Consider the following 24,212-nt stretch of genomic DNA (forward strand, 5'->3'; position numbering starts at 1 on the left):
TCGAATGTTACTTCTACCCTCAGCACCTTCCTTTTTATTCTGAGAAAAAAACTTGCAAATTTTCACCTACTCCTTCTCTTCCCTGGCTTCCCACCTTCCCACTTTCTAATCCTTTCTGATTTAAAAGGGTGACAGAAGAAAGGTTTAGCTCTAAGAACTAACTTATAATCATCAGCTTTCTCACCTACTTGTCTTACCATTTGAACCCTCTGTTCCTCCACATGAGTTCTCACTATTGAAGGAATTGAATCTTTAAATATTTCCAAAATAATTACTTCTTGAAGAGCTGCATTTGTCGTCTCTTTCTTTAATGCTCATTTCCACCGGTCAAAATTACTTTGTTTTACTCTCTCAAATTCAATATAAGTTTGCCCAGGCTGTTTTCTCATATTCTTAAATTTCTGCCTATATTCCTCAGGAACCAACTCATATGCACTGAGAATAACCTTTTTTTTATACCATATCATAGTTCATCGACATTTCTGCTCACAATGAAGCATAAACCTCTTGTGCTCTACCCACCAACCTGGATTGTAACAACAATGTCCAGTTTTCCTGTGACTATTTCATCTATTTAGCTATCTTCTCAAATGAAATAAAGAATGCTTTAATATCTCTTTCCCAAACCTTTGGAAGAGCTGGTACGAATATAAACATCTGCCCACTGGATTTCAGGTTAAAGGTTTTTTCATCATCAGAACTTTCCTCAGAATCTGAGATCTCTTTATTAACTTCCAACCTTTTAAACGGGTATCCCCTTTCTCATTCCTTCTCTCTTTCCCTTGCCTCTCTTTCTTTATCCTTCTCTCTTACCTAGAATTCCAGTCTCAGCTTCCTTTCTTTCTCCTGCCTTTCCACTTGGCCCGTTTGAAATGCTCTTTCCCTTTCCTTTTCTTTTTGCTTTCCCTCTAATTCAAGTTTTTTCAGTTCCTTTGCTTCAAGAAGTTCAAGCTTCTTCATTTGTAACTGAAGTCTCACTTCCTCCAGCTAGTGTCAGGTATCATTTCCCAATTTAAATGCTGCGCTATCACTTCAACTATGTCTGCTTTCTTTACCCTTATTGGTAACTTCAACTGCAACTTATCTGCCAAATCTGTTAACCTACCCTTAGATATCTTTTGTAACCCAATCAGAGTTATTTCTTCTACTTCCAAAAAAGTTTTAGCCAAAGTTACAGCAATTTTTGTAGTCTCAACACTTTAACAATTCCTCACACCAACTCCTGAATTCAAGTGCTCCTCATACTCATAACCTTAAGATTCACCACCTCCAAACCAATCAAGGAATTTCAAATATATCCCACAAAGAGCCCCCAATATTGTTATGGCAGGTGGATGGTAAATGCCAAACTGCCCAAATCCCAGAGGGAAACTTGTAGCAGCTGCTACAACTATTTATAATTTGTACTTCTTTTGAGATGCGGGCTTTGAATTCAGTAGAAAGAAGATCACTGAGGTTTAGAGGACTTTTACAAAACTAAATTAAACATTTATTAAGAAAAGGAATAATGCTAAGAACATACAAATTACTACTATAATAACTTCTAGCTCCCCTAATTAATCTAATTCCCAGTCACACCTCCATTAATGCAAGAGTGAAAACACATATTTTAAAAGGCCCAGGCAAAGTAATATGATACCCTAAACAGTCAAATTCAAAGTGAGTTTTCTTAACTTCAGTTCTTGCAGACTGAATTTTTGGCACAGAGGCTGGAGGCTTTTTACACTTGTTAGATTAATTCCTTCCCTTGCACATAGCCTTCTCTGCTTTATACATATTTTCCCCTTTGAATGCAAATTCCTTTTGATTCACTATGTCTTTGGATTCACCTCTCTAATAATAAAAATCTATCATAATACCAATTTTATCAGTAAGCTTTGGGAAAAACAACCACTGTTTGGCTTAGCCTCTGTCAGCCAGGTATAACACCTTACCACCTCTTTGAAATTCAGTGTTTGGGTCTATCTAAAAAATGCAAATTTTCCCCTTTACACCATTCTAGAACTTCAACTGGGTTTACCAATTTAACATTTTAAACATATCTTCTCTTCTGACACATCAAAGCCTTTAGACCAGCTGCCTCCAATTCAATTACATCTCCCCAACACACATCCATCCACACAGAGAGACTAATCCAAACCCCACTATTAACCTAACTTTACAATAGATCACAATAATATTATGAAAATTACTATATTTTCATGTCAGTAGGCCATACGTCCCAAAGACATCTCGATTGTATCAAACAGCATAACCTTTCGCTGGTCGTAATGGGCAGGGTACAGACCACCCCCAACCGGCCCGTGCTTGCAAAACTCAAAACACAGGGCGAAATCATCCCAGATTCGCATTAAGTGAAGTAGTGGGTAGAAAAAAGGACATTTTACCTGCTGGGTGCAATGGCGGGTTTTTGCGCTGTATTGTCCCATTCCCGCCTTATTAACTATGCATTTTCGGGAAACACTCTGGTTCGTTGGCGGGGCATCCTCTGATTTGCCTGCCCCGCGTTACCTCAGGCTGTCAGTAAACCGAGCAGTATATTTAAAGGCAGCTCCTGCACAGAGCTAATACCCTTCAAGGGATAGGAAGCTGCTGTAAACTGATGGTTGCCAAAGGGAGGAAACATGCTCCCCCAGATTTAGCGACGCTTCCCTTGAGCACCTACTGGACGCAGTGGAGGCTCACCGCAATGTCGTCTACCCCCAATCTGGGTGAAGACTAACAAGCAAGGTTACCAATCCAGCATGGGATTGCACAACATGGCAGCAGTGGTCAGTGGTCAGCCCCAACTTCGTGCAAAAGATGATAGCCACCTAATGCTGAAAGAAGTGAATGATCTCATCCGTTCCGCCAGGGTAAGTCACTCGTCTCACCATGTCTCATAGACTCACAAACCCATCACACATCCATAGGGATCTTTCACTGCCAGCTCAAGGAGCATCACTATTCATTGTCTCACACAGACCTTTATCTGCCCTGCGGATTGTGTCCTCATCCTGTCCATGACACCACTCACCACCCACACATGACAGGCATCTTTATTAGCTAGCCTGGCAGGCTTGCACTCTCTCCATTTGTATTCATGCTGGACAAGCTGGCACACAACAAAAGGGAAAGATTGCAGACTGGTGGAGGAATGCCTGAAACCAAGGTCCCCACAGACTTTGAAAACAGCCATCTAGCTGGCCGGCGAGGATCTGGACCTTTCCTGTGCTGACAGTGAGGTCGGAGGTGCTCGACCAAGTGACGATCCATCAGTGCAACATCCATCAGACAGCCATGCTGTGAGTGCGTTCCCCTGTTCCGCAGTCCCCTGCCATGCACTAATTATCTCTCCTTGCTTTCGGAGGCACATCTGGAAAACAGCCGAGGGGGTCCACGAGCCAGGTCCTTGGCTGCAGCCTCAAAGAAAACTCAGAAGAAGAATCTGGTGACGACCTTAATTAAAACCTGTCACAGTGCAAACCCACACCCTGCACCAGCACAGAAACACACACGTCGGTGGGACCTAACTTTAGAGTAGCCTTGGAATCACAATCTGGTGAGCACATCGCACTGTCTGATCCACAGCAGGCGGAGGCAGGGACTTCCCAGGTCTCCGGCACTCAGAGGACTTCTGGAGGCTAAACATTTGCTGAGTCCGAGTCAGATGAGGAGCCTCTGGACTCGGTCATACCTCAGTTGCTGGAGCTGCAAAGGCAAGCTCGGGAACATCAGGAAGGGATGTCCACTGTACTCCTCAGATTGCAAGGCATGATGGAGGAGACTGCCACCTTCAATCTGAGGTGATAGTGCCAGCATGCCAATGCATTGAGGTCAACATGGTAGGATGTCGGCTGCACTGCTATGTTGGCTGAACTTCATGGCTGATGCCATAGTTGGCCTCCAGCAATGTCAATGCAAGAGGGGTGCAGGGCAGCTCGACCTCACTCTGGCTTCCCCCTCTCCACAAGGAGTCAGCCAGGGGCCGTCAGGCACCCATAGAGGGAAGGATCAATAGGTGCACACCCTGGACCATCCACCCAGGTGACTCTGGGAGTGTACGCCCCATCCTAATGCCCTCTTCCTGTGACCCCAGCAGTTCCAGCTTCACAGGCCAAGGTGGGTGCCACTGCCACACAGCAGGACCCTGAAAGCAGGCTGGGGCCCCCCAGGTCTTCACCCTCCAGAGGAAGCTCGTCAATGTCTTCACAGATAGGGCGTCACAGTCAGCAGGTTGCCTCCACCTCCACTGTGGATGTCAGGGGAGCACCAAGATGTATTGGCAGTGTTAGGAATGTTAGGAAGATGTAACTCTTTCGAGTACAAACCCGTTTCCATCTGTTTCAGATGAGGTTACATTGTTTCATAGTTTGCCATTGTGAAATTTGAACTCTTGATAATCTTTTAAATGAAAACCAAATCAACAAAATTGGGATAAATCAGGCACAGCCCCTAATTCAGGTCAGTGTAAAACCAAGGACAAAAATTTAAAGGAACCTTACAAACTTTAAATCAAAATGTGATTAAAGGGGTCAGTAAAACACCCCAGTCCCTGCGGTGCCCACCGAGCACGGAAGGCCTCGAGAGTGCCAGCAGACACCACGTGCTCCCTCTCCAGGGACATCCGGCAGCGAACGTAGCCGCGGAAGAGGGACAAACAATCGGGCGGGGCTCCCCTGTCGATTGCCCGCTGCCTGGACCTGTTAATGGCCAACTTGGCCAGGCCCAGGAGCAGGTTCACGAGGAGGTCCTCCTCCTTCCCGACCCCCTTCCGTACCGGGAGCCCATAGATCAGGAGCGTGGGGCTGAAGTGCAAACAAAACATCAATAAAAGGTTTTTCAAATAACTAAAAAGGGAGTGCAGCCTACAATACCCTATGTATACATGGTCCACGGACTCCACAAGACCGCAAAAAGGGCACGTCTCCTGAGAGTCCGTGAACCTATGCATCTTCTTATTATACGGGACTGCTGCATGCAAGATGTAACTCTTTCAAGTACAAACACATTTCCATCTGTTTTTTCAGATGAAGTTACATTGTTTCATAGTTTTGCCATTGTGAGACTTGAACTCTTGATCTTAGAGTTCCAAACCCAGTACCATAACCACTTGGCTATTTAGGCAAAGCGTTAGGAAGATGTAACTCTTTTGAGTACAAACCCGTTTCCATCTGTTTCAGATGAATTTACATTGTTTCACAGTTTGCCATTGTGAGATCTGAACTCTTGATAATCTTTTAAATGAAAACCAAATCAACAAAATTGGGATAAATCAGGCACAGCCCCTAATTCAGGTCAGCAGTAAAACCAAGGACAAAGTTTAAAGGAACCTTACAAACTATAAATCAAAATGTGATTAAAGGGGTCAACAAAACATCCCTGTCCCCGCGGTGCCCACCGAGCACGGAAGGCCTCGAGCGTGTCAGCAGACACTGCGTGCTCCCTCTCCAGGGACATCCGGCAGCGAACGTAGCCGTGGAAGAGGGACAAACAATCGGGCGGGACTCCCCTGTCGATCGCCCGCTGCCTGGACCTGTTAATGGCCAACTTGGCCAGGCCCAGGAGCAGGTTCACGAGGAGGTCCTCCTCCTTCCCGACCCCCTTCCGCACCGGGTGCCCATAGATCAGGAGCGTGGGGCTGAAGTGCAAACAACACATCAATAAAAGGTTTTTCAAATAACTAAAAAGGGAGTGCAGTCTACAACACCCTAGGTATACATGGTCCACGGACTCCACAAGACCGCAAAAAGGGCACGTGTCCTGAGAGTCCGTGAACCTATGCATCCTCTTATTATAGGGGACTGCTGCATGCAACACCCTCCAACCCAGGTCCCCAATAGAAAGGGGGAGGACACCTCCGTAGAGGGCCTCCCATCGGGGGCCCCTGCCTCCGGATGGCAACAAGGCACGCCAAGGCGTGTCCGGTCGACGGACAAGGGCGAGAAAATGGAAGGTGTGCAGCAGCAGTCCGTACAAAAAGCCCCTCTTTGCCGTGCCAAAAGGCACGGAGGGCATGTCCCCGAGGCGGCTCATATTGCGGGGCACCAGCACCCGAGGGAGGGTTCGGGGCTTGGGGGCCAATGTGGAATTCTGTCCGAACAGGGGAACGTTCAGACGGAAGACCACTGCGCACCTGGGCCAGCTCAAGACCCAAAATAACATCGGGTCCGAGCACGACCGTTCTCAGGTCTTGGATGGCATCGGCTGCGACCTGGACACTCACAGATGCGCGTCGCGCCAACTCCTGTGGGAGCATCCAGCCCAGTCCTCCGCCACCCAGCACGTCCCTGATCCTGGTCACCCCAGCGGCCACAGCCCTCCTCTCCGCCAACCACTGAAAAGGACGGAGGGGCGGATTCCTGAGCAGCGGCTCTCTGACGATAGCCGCTACTCCTGACGGGGGAGAGCTGCGTCGCGAGGCGACCACTTTCCAGACTTTGATCAGGTCCTGGTAAAAGACGGGCAACGCCTGCAAGGAGCCACCAAGGCCCAGCTGTTCTATAAACAGGAGCTGCATGTCATAATTCAGGCCGTGCACCTGACAGAAGAAATACGTCATCAAGGCACACCATCTAGGAGGAGGCTCGACGTAGAGGTATCGCTGCAGAGTCTGAAGGCGGAAAGTCGCCACCTGTGTGCGTAGGCACTCTAACGCCTGACCACCCTCCCTAAGCGGGAGACTCAGAACCTCGGCAGCGACCCAGTGCAATCTTTTGTCCCAGAAGAAGTCGACTAACAATCTCTGGATTCTTGTGACAAAGTCCGGGGGAGGGGTCAAAGTGACCAGCCAATACCACAACATGGTGGCGATCAGCTGGTTTATGACCAGAACTCAACTTCAGTAAGATAGCACTCGGAGCAGTCCTGTCCAGCGCCGCAGGCGAGCGGTGACTTTCGTCTCCAGTTCCTGCCAGTTTGCCGGCCAGGATTCCTCAGCGGGGCAGAGATGGACCCCCAGGTAGAGGAGGCTGGTCCTGCTCCAGGTGAAAGGCCTGAGCTCCTTGGGTAGGGGATCCATCTGCCACTGACCGACCAGGAGTCCAGAACATTTACCCCAGTTGATCCTGGCAGAAGAAGCGGCAGAGTAGACCTCCTGGCACTCGCGCATCCTTCGCAGGTCAGCCGGGTCACTAAACATAAGGAGCACGTCATCGGCGTAAGCCGAAAGGACCACCCCGATGCCCGGCCCGCGCAGAACCAATCCCGACAACCTCCTCCGCAAGAGGCGCAGGAAAGGCTCCACGCAAATAGAATACAACTGGCCAGACAGGGGGCAGCCCTGACGTACCCCTCTCCCAAAGTGAAGGGGCGCCGTCAGGGACCCGTTAACCTTCACTAGACACTCCGCGGCGGTGTACAGAAGTCGGATCCGGGCGACAAAATGCGTCCCGAACCCGAAAGCTCGCAGAGTTCCGAGTAAGTATTCGTGATCCACCCTGTCGAACGCCTTCTCCTGATCGAGAGACAGGAAGGCGCTCGACAGTCCAGCCCTCTGGGAATGGTGGATGATGTCCCGGACCAGATGGATGTTATCATAAATGGTTTGGTCCGGGACGGTGTAGGACTGGTCAGGGTGGATCATGTGGTCCAGCACAGTGCCGAGCCGAGAAGACATGGCTCGGGCGAAGATTTTGTAGTCCGTGCTGAGGAGGGAGACCGGGCGCCAGTTTTTAAGAAGGCGGAGATCCCCCTTCTTCGGCAGCAGGGCAATCACGGCCCTGCGCCACGAAAGGGGCATCTCCCCGGTAGCAATGCTCTCCCCCAGGACCCCCGCGAAGTCGCTCCCCAAGACGTCCCAGAACGCCCTTAAGAACTCCACGGTCAGCCCGTCTAGTCCCGGGGTTTTGCCCCTAGAAAGACCGTTGAGTGCGCCGGTCAGCTCCCCCAGACTTATAGGGGAGTCGAGCTTTCCGGCGCACTCCGGGCCGACCTGTGGCAGGTCCTCCCACAAAACTCTGCAAGCTTCCTCACTGGACGGATTCGGAGAGAACAGGGCAGTGTAGTAATCTCGGGCAATGGCCCTGATGCCCTCCGGATCCGAGACAAGGGATCCGTCGTCGGCCAGCAGCGTAAAGAGCTGCTTACGGACCCCGTGCCTTTTTTCCAGCAAGTAGAAGAAGGGGAGCCGTGGTCCATCTCCTTGAGGAACTGGATCCGCGACCTCACGAACGTGCCCCGAGACCCGACCTGTTGCAGGTCCCGCAGCGCGCCCTTCTTCTCATCGTACACCGACCGCAGGGCCGGGTCCGCGTCGGGCTGACGGAGACGTGCCTCCAGGTCCAGCACCTCTTTCTCCAACTCCTCGACCCTGGATTTGCGTCTCTTTGTCGACCCCTTCGCGTACTCTTGACAGAAAACTCGGATGTGAGTCTTGCCCACTTCCCACCATAGCCTCAAGGAGGGGAAGCCTCCCCGCTTCCTTCTCCAGCCGGCCCAGAAGCGACGGAATGAGTCCAGGAACCGCTGGTCTTCCAACAACAGGTTATTAAAATGCCAGTACGCGGACCCCGTCCGAGCGCAGAACGAAGTGAGCTCCGCCCACACCAGACGGTGGTCCGTGCACAGAACCTGCTGTATAGAAGCAGCTGGAACGCAGGACACGTAGGCCTTCGAAACGTAAAGGCGTTCGAGTCTGGACGCTCCGACTCCAGGTGACACAAAGGTGAACACGCTAGAGTCAGGATGGAGATTTCGCCAGACGTCCACTAAGTCGAAGGACCTGACCAGGTCCCGCAACGTACTCACACCTTGCGTGCAATGCGGGGTACCGTGACGGTCCCGGACCCCGAGGGTGCAATTGAAATCCTCCCCGAGGACGATGCACTCGCCAGCGTCGATGGAGCCGAGATGAGTGGACACTTCTTCAAAGAAGCTCACTTGCTGCTGCGTGCCCAGGGGAGTGTACACAATCACAAAATGAAGCACCGCCCCCCCCAGACGCACAGTCAGGTGCAGCAACCGGCCTGGCACCGGCTCCTTGACCCCCAAGATCTCCGGCTGAAAATGCGGGGCCAACAAGATAGCCACCCTGCCAGAATTGGAGGCTAGGTGACTCATGTAGACCCCCCCTCGCCACTTCAGGAGCCATGTGGCTTCGTCTCCCGGAACGGTATGGGTTTCTTGCAGGAAGCACAATGCATACTTCCCGTCCCTGAGGACCGAGAAGTTCTGGAACCTGCGCTGTGCGCCTTTGCTGCCGCGGATGTTGAGGCTGGCTATAGTCGTCTTCATTGTCAAAGGTACATCAAACCTTCACCTTAAGTAATTAAAAAGAAGAAGAGGACTTTTTAGTCCTTCCTCTCCTTCAGGAGCCCAGCGAGAAACGTTTGGACCCTCCGCCGCGCGTTCCTATCCAACTCGGGAGACTTGAGAGCCTCGCGAGTGGCCCAGAACACCAGCGGAAACGAATGCCACCGGTCCAAGGCCAACTGAACCCTGTCTCGGCGACCGCGGTGCCCCGACAAAAAGTCCCGGCGTTCCCTTGGGGGGATGAGGGGGGAGTCAGTGGAGGGCACCAGGGGATCCACCGCCTCGCTTGAGAGCGACTCCGCATAATCCCCAACGCTCACCACCGACACCCCGTCCTCCTCCGGGTCGTCGCCTCTTGATCTTGGTGTTCCAAACCCAGTACCGTAGCCACTTGGCTATTTAGGCCAAGCGTTAGGAAGATGTAACTATTTTGAGTACAAACCCATTTCCATCTGTTTCAGATGAAGTTACATTGTTTCATAGTTTACTATTGTGAGATTTGAACTCTTGATCTTGGGGTTACAAACCCAGTACCATAACCACTTGGCTATTCAGGCCAAGCCTATAACATTATTTCATAGTTTGCCATTGTGAGATTTGAACTCTTGAGCTTGGGGTTACAAACCCAGTACCATAACCACTTGGCTATTTAGGCCAAGCTAAATTCCAGTGTTGTAACTCTTTCGAGTACAAACCCATTTCCATCTGTTTCAGATGAAGTTACATTGTTTCATAGTTTGCCATTGTGAGATTTGAACTCTTGATCTTGGGTTTACAAACCCAGTACCATAACCACTTGGCTATTTAGGCTAAGCATTAGGAAGATGTTGTTGCACAGCCTGGGCATGGGTGTTAATCACTTGTACATAATGGTCTCTATTGTAAATAAACTCCCAAGAATGTCTCCCTGCCTATGGCTCCTTGTTCTGATGAGCAGTGTTCGTGTCACTTAGATGCGAAACCTTGGTTCCTGCACAAGATAAAGGCTGATGTCATTGCTGCCAGAGTGTCCTGGACCGGTGGCACAGAGTTCCCTCATTCTCCCTGTGAGCTCCCAGCACCTTGGAGGTGCAGCTGACCCCCCATCTCATCAGCATCTGTGTCCGGTAACAGTGTGGTCTTGAAGGGTTCAGCTCACGAAGGATGCCCATAGGGTCAGGAGAAGTTACAGTTTCCCCACTACATCTCCATGGTATGACCCTGTTCACAGAGCGCCAGTGAGCTGCCATCAGCCTGACACGAGTGAGACATTCACATAAGCTGTGTGAGGATATATGGAGTGTCGCCACTGCATGTCGTCATCATCCTCCTGGAATGTAGGGACCATGGGCATCCACTGCATCTCCGTGACAGGAGCTTATCACAGAGGGTATGCGCACTGCCATCAGCCAGACATGAGTCAAACATTCACAGATGCAATGTGAGGATCTATGTTGTCCCCTCACTGCATGGTATCATCATCCTCCACAAATCTAGCAGCTATAAGGGCCTCCTAAGCGTGCCTGCCTCAACTGGCCAGTACGATGGCCACATCGCTGTCATCCTTGCCTTAGAGGGCTTCCTCACCCTCATCCTAATCGATGTCCTCCTCATCAGAGGAAATGTGCAGCTCCTCCATCTCCTCCTCAGCCAGCTCCTCTCCCCATTGCAATGCCAGGTTGTGAAGGGGGCAGCAGGTGGCAAAGGTGCGTGTCACCCTCTGCGGACTGTATGTGAGGCTCCACCAGACTGGTCCAGGCACCGGAACCTCATTTTCAGCATCCCGATTGTCTGCTCCGCCAAAGTGTGAGTTGTAGCATGAGCCTCATTATAGCATCGCTCTGCTGCAGTCTGAGGCCGCCGCACGGGTGTCATCAGCCACGACCTCTGCGGGTAGCCCTTGTTCCCAAGGTGCCAACCCTTCAGCTTCTGAGAACCCTGGAAGACGTCAGGGATCTGTGACCACTGAGGATGTAGGAGTCTTGGACAATTCCTGGGAACCGTGTGTAGACCTGCAGGATGCATTTGTGGTGGTCACACACCAGCTGCACATTCAGCAAGTGGAAGCCCTTGTGGTTGATGTAGTTGACCGTGTGTTGCCACAGAGATCTGAGCAGTCGATGTCACCCAGAGATCTGCGCAAACCCCCGTACTCTTGCTTCTTGGCTTTCCTGATCTCAGGTGAAATGCACAAAGTTGTGTGTCTTCGCACAGACGGTGTCCGTGACCTCATGGGTGTATTTGTGGGTGGAGGCTTGTGATATCCCACAGAAGTCACCTGTGGCGCTCTGAAAGGAGCCACTGGCATAACAGTTGAACACTGCGGTCACTTTCACAGCCACTGGCATTGGATGCCCTCTAAGTCCCCGTGGCGCCAAGTCCTGCAGTAGGTGGCAGATGTGACCAGACAGTTTGCTGGACATGTGCAGTCTTCAATGACACTGGTTCCTGGTCATCTGCAGGAATGACAAGTATCGTCTGTGGACCCTGGGTCCAGCTAGACACTGACCAGTGACAGCTCGGTGTGCTACTTCAGAGGCTTCCACAAGCGCCCCAGCTGCCCCTTCTTCTTGAGGCTGCTGCTCCTCCATCTGCCCAGCAAGGTGCCTCCATTGCTCTCTTCTCCTTTGTCTCCGCTCTCCGTAAGCCATGAGGCATACAGTTAGATCACTAAGCTCCATGCACCTGTTGTATTCCTCCTGCAGGATGAAAAGAGAGAGAGCGAGATGCATCGGTTAGCATGAGTGCATTAAAACCCTCTCCTGAGGGCCTCTTAATGCATCCCGGAGAGTGCTGGCCACCACTTGGATGGCCAGAGTTTAGTGCGCTGCATGGCTGCCGGAAACCCCAACCACCTCTGCCCCACTCCACCTGACTGATCGGCAGCAGCTTTGCCCATTGGACTGCATGCTGTGCTCTCAGCTCAGGTCAAGCATTCTCCTAACCCGCACTGCAAGGCTGCACTGTTAGCTTGAACCATGGGGGAGACTGGTCCAAACCAGGATGATGACATTGCAAGAGGCTGTGAGTACCTCCAGCAGTGACTGCTCCATGGCCAGCTTCAGCAAGGAGATTGTACAACTTGCCCACTCGTCCAATTGTTATGCAGTCCACTAAAATGCTCATTAGTTTGCAGTCTGTGCCCGAGGGTTGAAAAGCTCTGGAGCACTTGGTGGCACTTTCATGCCTCTGCGTTGCCTGAGTGGGCAGAGAAGCTAGAAGTTCAACTCCAATCATATCAATGTGGTTGCACCTGAACTGTCTCAGCTGCAGAGGAATGGTCACTTTTTACAAGGTTTCCCTAATGTGTGGCTGCTTCCTTCCACCCCACCCCTGCATGTGCTTGTGCACGACCATCAGACCAGGCTGCCTAGCCCACCCAACACACTTCAGACGCAGTGCAGCCCTTGCCCCCCCCCAACTCGCCCCAACCGCAGTGTAGCCCTTGCCCCCCCCAACTCGCCCCAACCGCAGTGTAGCCCTTGCCCCTCCCAACTCACCCCAACCGCAGTGTAGCCCTTGCCCCCCCTCAACTCGCCCCAACCGCAGTGCAGCCCTTGACCTGACCCTGCACTGTCAGTCAAGGAAGAATTGACTTGCCTGTGCCCTCCTGAATACATGGCACCCGAACCTTGAAGTCGAATGGGTGACCCTCTCGCGAATGCTGTGCAACATTACTGTGCTCTCATCACTAAGTTCCCCTTGAAGTGCAGATCGCCAGGTACATGCTTTATAAATGCGGTTGTGAAACACTTCGGCTTGCAATTACGACAATGTGCCTGGAGGTCCTAGCGTTGGGGGTGATTCCAGCCAGCAGGACTTATAATGATATGCATATGTATTAAAACAACGTTCCTGAAGTATGGCGGGAAACATGGCCCACCATTGACGGGTGGAACAGATGATCACAAGCTATTTTTATGGAAGTTGTGAAACCAATTTTTGGCCTGCCTGACATATTGTCCACTCACACCCGTGCCAATGGAGAGGGAAAATTTCGGCCACAGTGTTCAACATTAGACGTGATTCTGCGATTGGTCAACATTTGCTAAATAATCCTCAGTGCGCTAATAATTACGCTGACAACTAATTTGAGATTGTCAGTTGGCACATTTGCATGTACTGGAAGCTACATATATTAATACACAGGGCCCTGTTCTCTGCAAACAGACAGAACATGTACTTACGTTGTGCCTGTTTCAGCTAAACAAAATAAATGACAGCCATTCGCTGACTCATTCCTCAGGGCAATGCCTTGACCAAACAGGGTCAAGCTGCCTGGTTTAAATTTTAAACAATGCTTGGCAGTTAACTGTCAGCCACCATTAACTGGCGCATTCTCCATGGAAACGCCTCACACACACACACACACACACACACACACACTATTCCTACCTTACAATAAATCCCATTAACATTATGAAAATTATTATATTTTCCTGACATAGGGACATGAGTAGATTTGGCCTATACTCATTGGTGTTTAAAAAAATGAGAGGTGTCCTTATTGAAACATATAAGACTCTGTGGAGGCTTGACAGTGTGGATGCTGAGAAGATGTTTTCCCTCATGGAAGCATCTAGAACTAGGGAGCATAGTTTAAAAATAAGGGATCTCCCATTTAATACGGAGATGAGAAAGAATTTCTACACTTAGAGTATCGTTAGTCTTTGGCACTCTATTCCACAGAGAGGAAGCTGAGCAGTTAGATATATTAAAGGCTGATCTAGACAGATTTTTGATTGACAGGGGAGTGAAGGGTTATGGGGACAGACAGACAGGAAAGTGGAGTTAAGGCCACAATCAGATGAGCCATGATCTCATTGAATGGTGGAGCAAATTCGATGGGCTGAATGACCTACTCCTGCTCCTATTCTTACGATCTTATGACCGTCAGTATGCTTCATGCCCTTTTCCTTGAGTCACTCTCACAAACACAGCTGACTGACTCTCTTTCCTAAGCCATCTGCGCACTTTGAAGTGATAATTTCATGATCCACGCTCCCTGAAATTTCCTGAGGTAGGTTACCTGTGAAATGGATTGTACAACCACTCTATAACTTGTGCTAAAATTGCACTCTCAGGAATCATGTTTGTAAATCTGTTTGCTCCCAGTTTGTTGACCAGAAATGATGATGAAACAGTTTGTTTTAATATACATGGAAATATCAGTCACTCAATAACCCTTAGGAAAACTAATCATCATTCTTGGATCTGAGAATAGCTTCTTTTATTCATGGAAGTTGACATTTGCCAGTAACAACAAAGTACTGTTAGAATATGTGTACACCTGATAAGAGCTGGAATTCTGCGGAGGAGGTTTACCTTATCAACATGCATTAAATAAAATATTTGTCTCTCTGTTAGGCAGAGCAGATCTATGCAACAATGTCAATTTTGAAACTGAGTGGAGGGAGAGGAGAGGCAGAACATCATACGTATGAATAAAGTCAGTCAGATGAAAGCTAGCAAGTGTTGATTTCTTAAGCTTACCCGAAGGTATATTGGCAATATATTAAAATTCCTGTGTCCAGATTTGTAATGGAAATTGTCTATGTAAACATGTCATGCTGTAATTATACATTGCTACCAGTGAAGGCACTGCATTACCTCAGTTTTGCATCTCACAGCTCTCCAACCTTCACTCCAGCTCCAGAGGTGCGAATTTCTGGTCCTGCCCACTGTGCGAATTGGTGTGGGCGGAACAGAAAATTTGACAGACCAGTAAAAAATCCGTTGACTTAGGGCAGGAATTTCTTGTCCCACGGCAGGCGGGATTGGAAAATCCTGCCCTAGTTCTTTGCTTCTCAAATGCCCTAAACTTGGCTATTCAACTATAAACACTAACATAAAATCAAATTCATGTTTGAAAATAAGGACAGAATGTATGGTGCTAAAATGGAGGCTGTATGATTCCTGCATGTCTTGATCCAATTATCTCCACCTGCAGCTATGTTTGCCTCACCTGAAGATTGGTCTTCACACCCTGAGCACAGCCTCTCCTGAGTGCCAAGGTGCTGAAATGTATTGAGGAATGAATAGGAAGTAAGGGAAAACATGGCTGGGAGGGCCTTGCTCCAAGAACACTCTGCCAAGTTGTGATGATTGCAACATTAAACGAATGTTGTTGAAGCAAACACAGACCTGATACCCAGTAGCAGAAAGAGTGTAACTTCTGGGAATGGCAGTACAGGACTGTACAAATGTTTATCTCCTACGATAAGCATCATGAGGGAAGGTAATTGGGCCAATGGAGGAGATTGTGGAGAGAAACCCAAGCAGGGTGAGAGCACTGAGGTGGCTACACATCACATCGGGACCTTTATCTGAGGTAAAGGTGAAGTTACCTAGGTATCACTGTGGAGCAGTGCCTCACACAATTGTTTAAATGGTTAAGCACTAAGGCAGGCCATTCGGTCCATCAGGTCTGCGGGTCTAGCAAGGATGCAGTGAAAAAACTCAACCGCCTCCTAAAGAGTGACCCACAGCCCAAATCAAATGTCAGCACAGCTCTGCCATTAGAGTGAAAGTCAAGCCTATATTTTTTATGCCATGTGTATATTCCAGGCACTCATCAGTGAGATGTTACCACACGGACAGTGCTGCATTAAGGTTATGCATTTCCAAATGGAATAGTGAAGGAGCTTTAGTGTCTGCCCAGCATTACCTGGAGATTCATTACTGTATAAATTCCCAAATATACAGGGTGTAATTGACTCCACACTTTGGCATCCAGATGCCAAGTATTGACGCAAGTGCATAGGTCAGTCAGAATGGCTCCATTCTTTAGAATATTCAAATGATAAGCAACCTCAAATTAAAAATAGGCTTATGCCAGTGTGACAAAATGTGGAGTTTAGGTTTAGCTTAACATTTGAACCTTCAAATCCTGCCATGTTATATAAGGGGACCAAAAAGATCGGCCAAAGGCGAATTCCCACCACTTGTAGCTGGAAGTTGGTGTGAATCTGGTTCTGCAAAGATTCTGCTCCAAATCTTTGTGATTGCTGTTTTTTAGTTGGTTGGCGGTGGAGAATCTGATGCCAGTGTCCACGCCCGTACCCCCTCTGCCCAACCCCACTGCAATTCCCGAGCTCGCTGGGAATCTCTGCTCTAAGGTGATGAGTCCGTGGAACAGTTGCCAGCTGAGAGCTGACACAAGGACCACCTGGACCTGTTGAAGGGCCGCAAACCATATCCGAACTAAGGAGGAGATTGATGAACTTTTGTTAGAGGCAGAATGACTTCCCCCAGGGGTGAAGATATGTTAGGATCTGAGAGCACCTTAGAGGGAGGCCGGTTCTCTTTCCCCAAAAGGCTGTGGACGCTAGATTCAATTGAAATTTTCAACACTGAGATTGTTAGATTTTTGTTTGTTTTGAGGGAAATTAAGTAAAGGCATCTAAATAGAGTTGAGATAAAGATCAGCCATGATTTAACTGAACATTGGAACAGCGTCAAGAGGCTGAATAATCTGTTCCTCTTCGTTTCTTTCTCAGATATCGCACTAATACTCTAATGTCCCGAGGCTGCAGCTTGAATATTGTGTTTAGGTTTTGATCACAAAAGTGTATCGGAATCATTCAAGCCTGGGAGCCAAGAGGCTGCTCTGTGGCACCAAGAAAACTGAAAATGAGAGCCTGATTTTAACTCACTCACAACCCATTCTCTTACTGAGTTGGAATCAGGCTCTTGGAGGCTTCTTAGCTTTGAATAGGTAAAAGGTATAGATAAATAAAGCACGGTATGTCAGGATACTCACCCCTTGTTTAGTCAAGACATTAACACGGGGCCAAGGGTCAAGACTGGTGAAAGGAAAGTTCTGGCTTTCTCTGCAAAGGGTCATCCACACTTTGATTAGTGTTCTAGACAGGCTGGAGTGGAAAAGGCAAAAACCTTACACTCATTCAAGAGGCAAATTATATGCTGGATGGATGGGTCATGATGGACCAAATGGCCTCCCTCCACTGGATCTATCTTGCAATCTTGTAACGGCTGATGGGGGCGGGGTTAAGCTTAGATGCCCTCAGTCCTCTTCCTGCTTAGGCAGTCCCTTGGGATCGAGAATGACTTGCTTCCACTTCAGTTTGATGGGTTCTGACATGGCTGATAAGTCCAATGCATGATTGGCAGACTCTGTAAGGCAGGTGGTGCTTGAAGGGTTGGGTAGATGAGATGTTTGGAGGTTTTTGCGCCCCCTCTGATGTCTCGACTTTGCCTCTGCATGTTCCCGACAAAGTCTCTTGATGTGTTTGGTGTTTTCCCGAATAAGCCTTCTCCATTTTGGTTGGTCACAAGCCAGGGTCTCCAATGAGCCAGCGGGAATATTTGCACTATTCAGGGATGCTTTGAGGATATCACTAAAATGTTTGCACTGCCCTCCTGAAAGTTTCCAGCTGTGACCTAGTTCTGAGTAGAACAGTTACTTTGGGAGTCTGGTGTCTGGCACAAGAACCACATGTCCTACCCATTGGGTCTGGTTTTGTGTGATTAGCATCTCAATGTTGGGCAAGTTGGCTTAGGAGAGGACTCTACTGTTGGAATGCCTTTCTTGCCACCAGATTCGGAGGATCTTATGAAGGAACCTCTGGTGGCACTTCTCCAGTGCTTTGACGTGCCTGTTATAGATTGTCCAAGGCCTGAATTTTACAGTCACCCCGCTGGTGAGTGTGGAGGTGGGGGAGTGAGCGTGAAGTATCATGGATGGACTTCCCACTAGGTTCCTGCCCACCATGACTTCTCAGCAATTTTACACTGGGACAGGTGAGGCCTCGGACAGGCTGCCCACCCTCGCCTCAATTGAAGCCCTTAAATGGCCAATTATTGGCCTTAAGGACTGGTGGCCACAGGACCTCCCTCACAACCAGCTCCTCTTCTGCCCCCCCGGGCCTCTCCCCTGATACTCCTATCCTCCACTGTCCAGCCCCCGCCAGGCCTCCTCTATCCTCCCCGCCCTGAGACTCTCAAAATTTACCTTTTCCTGGAATCCCGGGACCATGGCTCTGGGGACTGCATGCAGTCCCAGTCCTGTTCACTGCAGCTTCTGGCACTGCAGGGACTAAAGAGCTGCCAGCCAATCAGATTGGCTGGCAGCTCCCTAAGTTAGGGCTTCCTCCTGCGGGAGGGGCGGAAGTCCTGCCTGCAGCCAATTAATACTCGTTTGAGCATGTGGGCCAGGCGGTATTGGTGGCAATGTGTTCCCCACCGACTCTTCAGTTGGTGGGACAAGGGAACCCCACCATCCTAAAAATCCTGGATCAAGTCTCTGAAGCATATAGAAGCAATGGGATCACTGCTGCTGGTAAACCGTATCCTTGGTCTAGGGTTTGAGATGCTGGTCCTCAAATACGGCCCAGTAAACCGCACTGACTTGCTGTTTGCCAGAATTAGTGGAAATTATGCTTCTGCTTCCTAGACAGGCCCTCAGGCTTGAGGATGACCTGCTTCCACACTAGAAATGAGTTCTCAGGTGACTGAAGAGTCCAATGCATGACCAACAGTCTTTGTCAAAGGTGGGGCAGATGGTGGTAGGGGGAACAGGTGGGTAGGTGGCCATGTGCTCCTTTTGCTGTTGATGCTTGGCTTCAGCTAGCCTTGGCGATGAGACTCGAGGTGTTCAGCTCCCTTCTGGATGCTTTCCCTGCACTTCGGGTGGTCTTGGGCCAGGGATTCCCAGATGTCGTTGGGGATGTTGCACCTTTTCAAGGAGGTTTTGAGGGTGTCCTTGAAGTGTTTCCTCTGTCCTCCTGTGGCTTGCTTGCTGCGACGAAGCTCTGAGTAGAGAGCTTGTTTCGGGAGTCTCGTGTCGGGCATGTGGACAATGTGGCCCACTCAGCAGAGCTGATCGAGAGTGGTCAATCTTCGATGCTGGGGATGTTGGCCTGAGCGAGAACACTGTCACTTGATGGATTTGCAGGATTTTGCGGAGGCAGCCTGGTGGTGCTTCTCCAGAGTTTTGAGGTGCCCTCTGTACATAGTCCACGTCTCTGAGCCATATAGGAAGGCAGATATCACTACAGCTCTGTAGACCATGAGTTTGTTGCCGGGTTTAAGGTCCTGATCTTCAAATATTTTCCTCCTCAGGCAGCCGAAGGCTGCGCTGACACACTGAAGGTGGTGTTGAACCTTGTTGTCGATGTCTGCCCTTGTTGATAGTAGGCTCCCAAGTTATGGAAAGTGGTCCATTAATTCACACCCAGTCCTTTCAACAAGTTTTATGACCATGTGAAGAGAGGTAAAATTGACTCCCCTATTTTACCACTCCAGGTCTGACCATCAGTTTATTTTTAATGAATTTAGAGAGGATGTGCTTTGCCAAAATGGCAGTTACGCTTTAAGATTATAAAGAATTAGCCAGACAGATTTTCTGAGTTTAAACAAAGAGCAAGATAAGTTTATTGAAACTACTTCCTGAATTAAAAAAAACAGGTGAATTAAAGCTACCATTCACACACATGAAGAAAAGAGTTGACGTTTCGAGTCCTCATGACCCTTCGACAGAACTTGAGTTCGAGTCCAAGAAAGAGTTGAAATATAAGCTGGTTTAAGGTGTGTGTGTGGGGGGCGGAGAGATAGAGAGAGAGAGAGGTGGGGGGGGTGGTGTGGTTGTAGGGACAAACAAGCAGTGATAGAAGCAGATCATCAAAAGATGTCAACGACAATAGTACAATAGAACACATAGGTGTTAAAGTTAAAGTTGGTGATATTATCTAAACGAATGTGCTAATTAAGAATGGATGGTAGGGCACTCAAGGTATAGCTCTAGTGGGGGTTTTTTTATATATAATGGAAATAGGTGGGAAAAGGAAAATCTTTATAATTTATTGGAAAAAAAAGGAATGGGGAAACAGAAAGGGGGTGGGGATGGGGGAGGGAGCTCATTTCAACTCTTTCTTGGACTCGAACTCAAGTTCTGTCGAAGGGTCATGAGGACTCGAAACGTCAACTCTTTTCTTCTCCGCCGATGCTGCCAGACCTGCTGAGTTTTTCCAGGTAATTCTGTTTTTGTTTTGGATTTCCAGCATCCGCAGTTTTTTTGTTTTTATTCACACACATTATCTGGGCCCACACACACACTAGTACAGATGGTAGGATAGCGAAGGGTTTTTTACAGCTTGTGAAGAAGATAAAACAAAGGAGTATACAGTTTGGCTGATCTCAATGCATTGATTCCATGTTGTGGCTGTTTTGTTCAGTTAGCTTCCTGGGTGTAGATTTCTATGTTTTATTCCCAAAAGATCTCGGTTTGCAGTAGAGTTTTCATCTCAGGATGATTACTTTGCAAATCCCGGCCCAATACTTTCAAGAGAGAGAGAGAAAAAGAGAGAGAAACAGCTCCTGTGCAGCCTTTCATTACAGCATTCCCATCTCTCAACTGACCTCTCTGGCTTGGTAAATAGTTCTTAAAGTCTGCTGGCTGTATATTCCAGAGGAATTTAATTACTTCATGCATGCTGTAGTCATTGTTTTTTTTTAGAACAGGTAATTGCACTTTGATGTCTCATCTCAAAAACCTTTGAAGAGTTTAGGATAGTGTGAAAGGCAATTTTTCATCCCATTTGGGTGGAACACACCTTGTATATTGTTGCTGGCTGGCCGTTCTCTATTGTCTGTTTTTTTAGAATCCAGCCAGAAAAAGAAGAATTAGAAAGTGTATCTTTTTAAAAAAAAGCATATCCTTGTTACACTACTTACAGCTATAGTTTTCAAAGTGATCCTGGTGCTCATTTCAATTAACAGGGAAATGGCTTATTTGTTTCATCAGCGAGCAAAGAATGCGTGCTTTGTACAGATTTGTGTTACATACTCTGCCAGGTTCATTGTGTGAGCTTTGTTTCCTCTTGTAGTGGAACAATTTCAGAAGCTGCAGCAAGCGAAGGAGACCTTAACCAATGAAGTGCGGCGTTCCCGCTATGACCACTGGTGTCGCAGTAGGATTGCAATTCCATTTCAACAGTGGGAGGCTCTGAGTGACACTGTCAAAATGGTAAGTAGTTTCTAGGGCTAAACACTGATGTTTCATTTGAAATACAATCATACATGTCGGCCTAGAAATTGAATTGCATTGTGCTGGTTTAATAGGTTCATTATGGGCAGCTAAGCAGTCAAGATGCCATGTGTTCAGCTCATTCCAAGCTGGAAGTATGCCATAAAGGCATGTCCTTAGACACCCAATAACTAGGTTGTTAACTTTTACATTGAACAAATAAGCAGAATGCCTCTTATCCCCTTTATTTATGTGGGCATCACCAGCAGGGCCAACATTTGTTACTCATCCCTAATTGCCCTTAAACTGAGTGGCTTGCTAGGCCATTTCAGAGGGCAGTTAAGAGTCAGCCACATTACTTCAGATCTGGAGTCATACATAGGCCAGGCAAGGGTGGCAAATTTCCTCCCTCAAGGGCATTAGTAAACCAGATGGGTTTTTACAACAATTGATGATATGAATTTCATGGTTACCATTACTGAGACTAGCCTTATATTCCAGTTTTAAATTCCATTAACTTCCATGGTGAGATTGGAACCCATGTCCCCGGTGCATTAACCTGGTCTCCGGATTACCGGTCTAGTGACATTACCACTACACCATCATCACCCTTATAGATAGTATTATGGCTAATACCTCTCCACAATTAGCACAAAGGCTAGTGATGCAAGTGGACAAATATACTTTTCTTAAACGAACCTCTGAAAAATTATCTCATCATGTTGGTCACTGGTAGGAAGAAAGTACGGCAAATTATGTTTCCTTTGGAACTACCTATGTTTTCTGTGGTGTACTGTTGTGTTGAATTTCAGTCACAAAACTAATTTTTCCTAGGAGCTGTTGAGAATAATGTTATCATATTTTTTGCAACCAGGGCTTCTAGTTCTGAAATTTGGTCAGAGATTCCTTTTAGAAGGACCTGTCATTTAAAAAATGACATTGTATTCATGTTGGGTGTCTGTTTGATCCTGTCAGTGCTCGAGCTCTTTATAAGCACCTTCAGATCCTTGTGAGTGGCAGGGGCTTTAAGTCTGCTTGATGTTTGGATTTTATATTCATCCCCAGCCCAGCACATTCTGATCAATAGCCAAGAGAAAACCCAGGTGATTTCTGTTTCTTTGAAGCTGTTTATCAAATAGCTTCTGTCATCTTGTGGAGAGTGGATTCATATTTTCAAAAGCCGTAATGCCAACAGAATGTATGTGTGCACACAGGAGCATATTACAGCATATTCAGTAGGTGCTCAGTACAATGTGAAAGTACATATCTGTATCAGTATGCACTATGGGCGATGTGGCAATAAGCTGTTGAAAATGCCAAAACACTTCAAAGAAAAGTTGACGGGATTTAAGATTGCTTTCAGCATCTATTACTCCTTAGTAGATGTTGTGTTTGTTGCAATGGAACAGCTGTAAGAAAGGATAGTGAGCACTGCAGGAGAGAGTTATATTTTTCAATTTGTTTCGTCAAAACCCAGATCTCTTCCATCCTAATTTACCATCAATATACCATTGTCCATTTTCCTGTAGAACTTAAACTGTAAATTCAAGCGGCATAATTGATGGAAGATTATCAATAAAAAAAAACGAAGGGAATATTAGAAGGAAGGCACCCACACAGATTTATTGGAAGGTGAAATGGCTTTTGAGGGAGAGACTGTAAAATTGATTCGAAAGGAATTGGATAAGAATTTGAAACCGCCACTTGACAGTATCTGCTGTGATGACCTTTTTAATTCTTTCAGGCACAGTGACACCACTGTATATCCAATGAAGCTTAGTGTGGGTCAGGACAAATCAAATCTCCCTGACATATGAGAACTATTCAGTATGTCCACAGAACTAGTCGTATTTTTAATTGAACACTAAACTGTTTCAAGGTTAGATATATTATTTCTTGATTTCATTAATGGGTATATGAGTATGTGCATGCATGTGTGTGAACACACATGCCTTGTTGTATGTTGGCTCACAATTTCACCTCTACATATTGGAGCTGGAACTCCCATTCACTCGCCTTCAGTATGTAGACCAATTAGAGCATTTGCATGGAGAGGACAAGCAGGACCGGTCCAGTCGGTTAACTCCTAGACTCTGGACTGCCTCAGGGCATCCTGGTTGCACTGATCTATGTGAAATATTGACAATATCTATGTATATGCGTCTTCAACTTTCCCAGACAAAGCCCAAGACAAATTGCTATCTTTGTGCAGCAATAATAACTGGTAAGAAATGTGGAAAGAACTTGCATTTATGTAGCATCGCTCACAATGCCCAAGTCACCAACTGAAACAGTTCCTTGCTTCCATCTCTTGCTCCTTCCTTCTTTTGGGATGGATTTTCTTTGGGTATCCGACACATTCTATTAATCCATATTTCCCATGGTTCTTCTACGAAAATTATGTAGATCAAGCAAAATTCACCCCACCCTTCAGGTTCTCCACAGAACTTTACTTTTCCCCATATACATCCACTCCACCTGTTCCCTTCTGACCCAATCCTTTCCCATTATTATCTGGGTATTGCAAACCCAATCTGCTCACCCAGGTTAGAAAGAGAGTGGAGGAAGAAAGATGTGCTCTGTTTGGTGAGGCAGAGACCAAGCTATAGGTATGAGGCCTTTAAGTACACATCTGAGCAAGAAGGCTTCATGTTTCATTACTTCTCTCTCTCTGAGAACTCGCTTATCCTTTATACGATTTAATCTGCATTTCACCATTTACCATGTAAATAAACACTCCCACTCCATTTGTTTCTATAATTGGCCCTACATAAGAACATAAGAAATAGGAACAGGAGTAGACCATTCGGCCCCTCGAGCCTGCTCCGCCATTTAATAAGATCATGGCTGATCTACTTGTGTTTCGATTTCCACATTCCCATCTAACCCTGATAACCTTTGATTCCCTTGCCTAACAAGAATCTATCTACGTCTGCCTTAAAAATATTCAATGACCCCGCCTCCACCACCTTCTATGCTCCAGTGGAAACAAGCCCAGCCTGTCCAACCTTTCCTC

General features: G+C 47.7%; 1 protein-coding gene across 1 annotated transcript in view; it reads left to right on the forward strand.

Moving 5' to 3' along the window:
* dnajc12 (DnaJ (Hsp40) homolog, subfamily C, member 12) overlaps nucleotides 1–24,212 on the forward strand; it is a 123,327-nt gene that overhangs the window by 93,609 nt on the left and 5,506 nt on the right. Inside the window, exon 3 of the mRNA XM_041209079.1 lies at nucleotides 21,057–21,196. Coding sequence (XP_041065013.1) covers nucleotides 21,057–21,196 — 140 coding nt within the window. The remainder of the gene's footprint in view (nucleotides 1–21,056; nucleotides 21,197–24,212) is intronic.

The sequence above is a fragment of the Carcharodon carcharias genome, chromosome 17 (assembly GCF_017639515.1).
Source record: "Carcharodon carcharias isolate sCarCar2 chromosome 17, sCarCar2.pri, whole genome shotgun sequence".
Taxonomy (NCBI): domain Eukaryota; kingdom Metazoa; phylum Chordata; class Chondrichthyes; order Lamniformes; family Lamnidae; genus Carcharodon; species Carcharodon carcharias.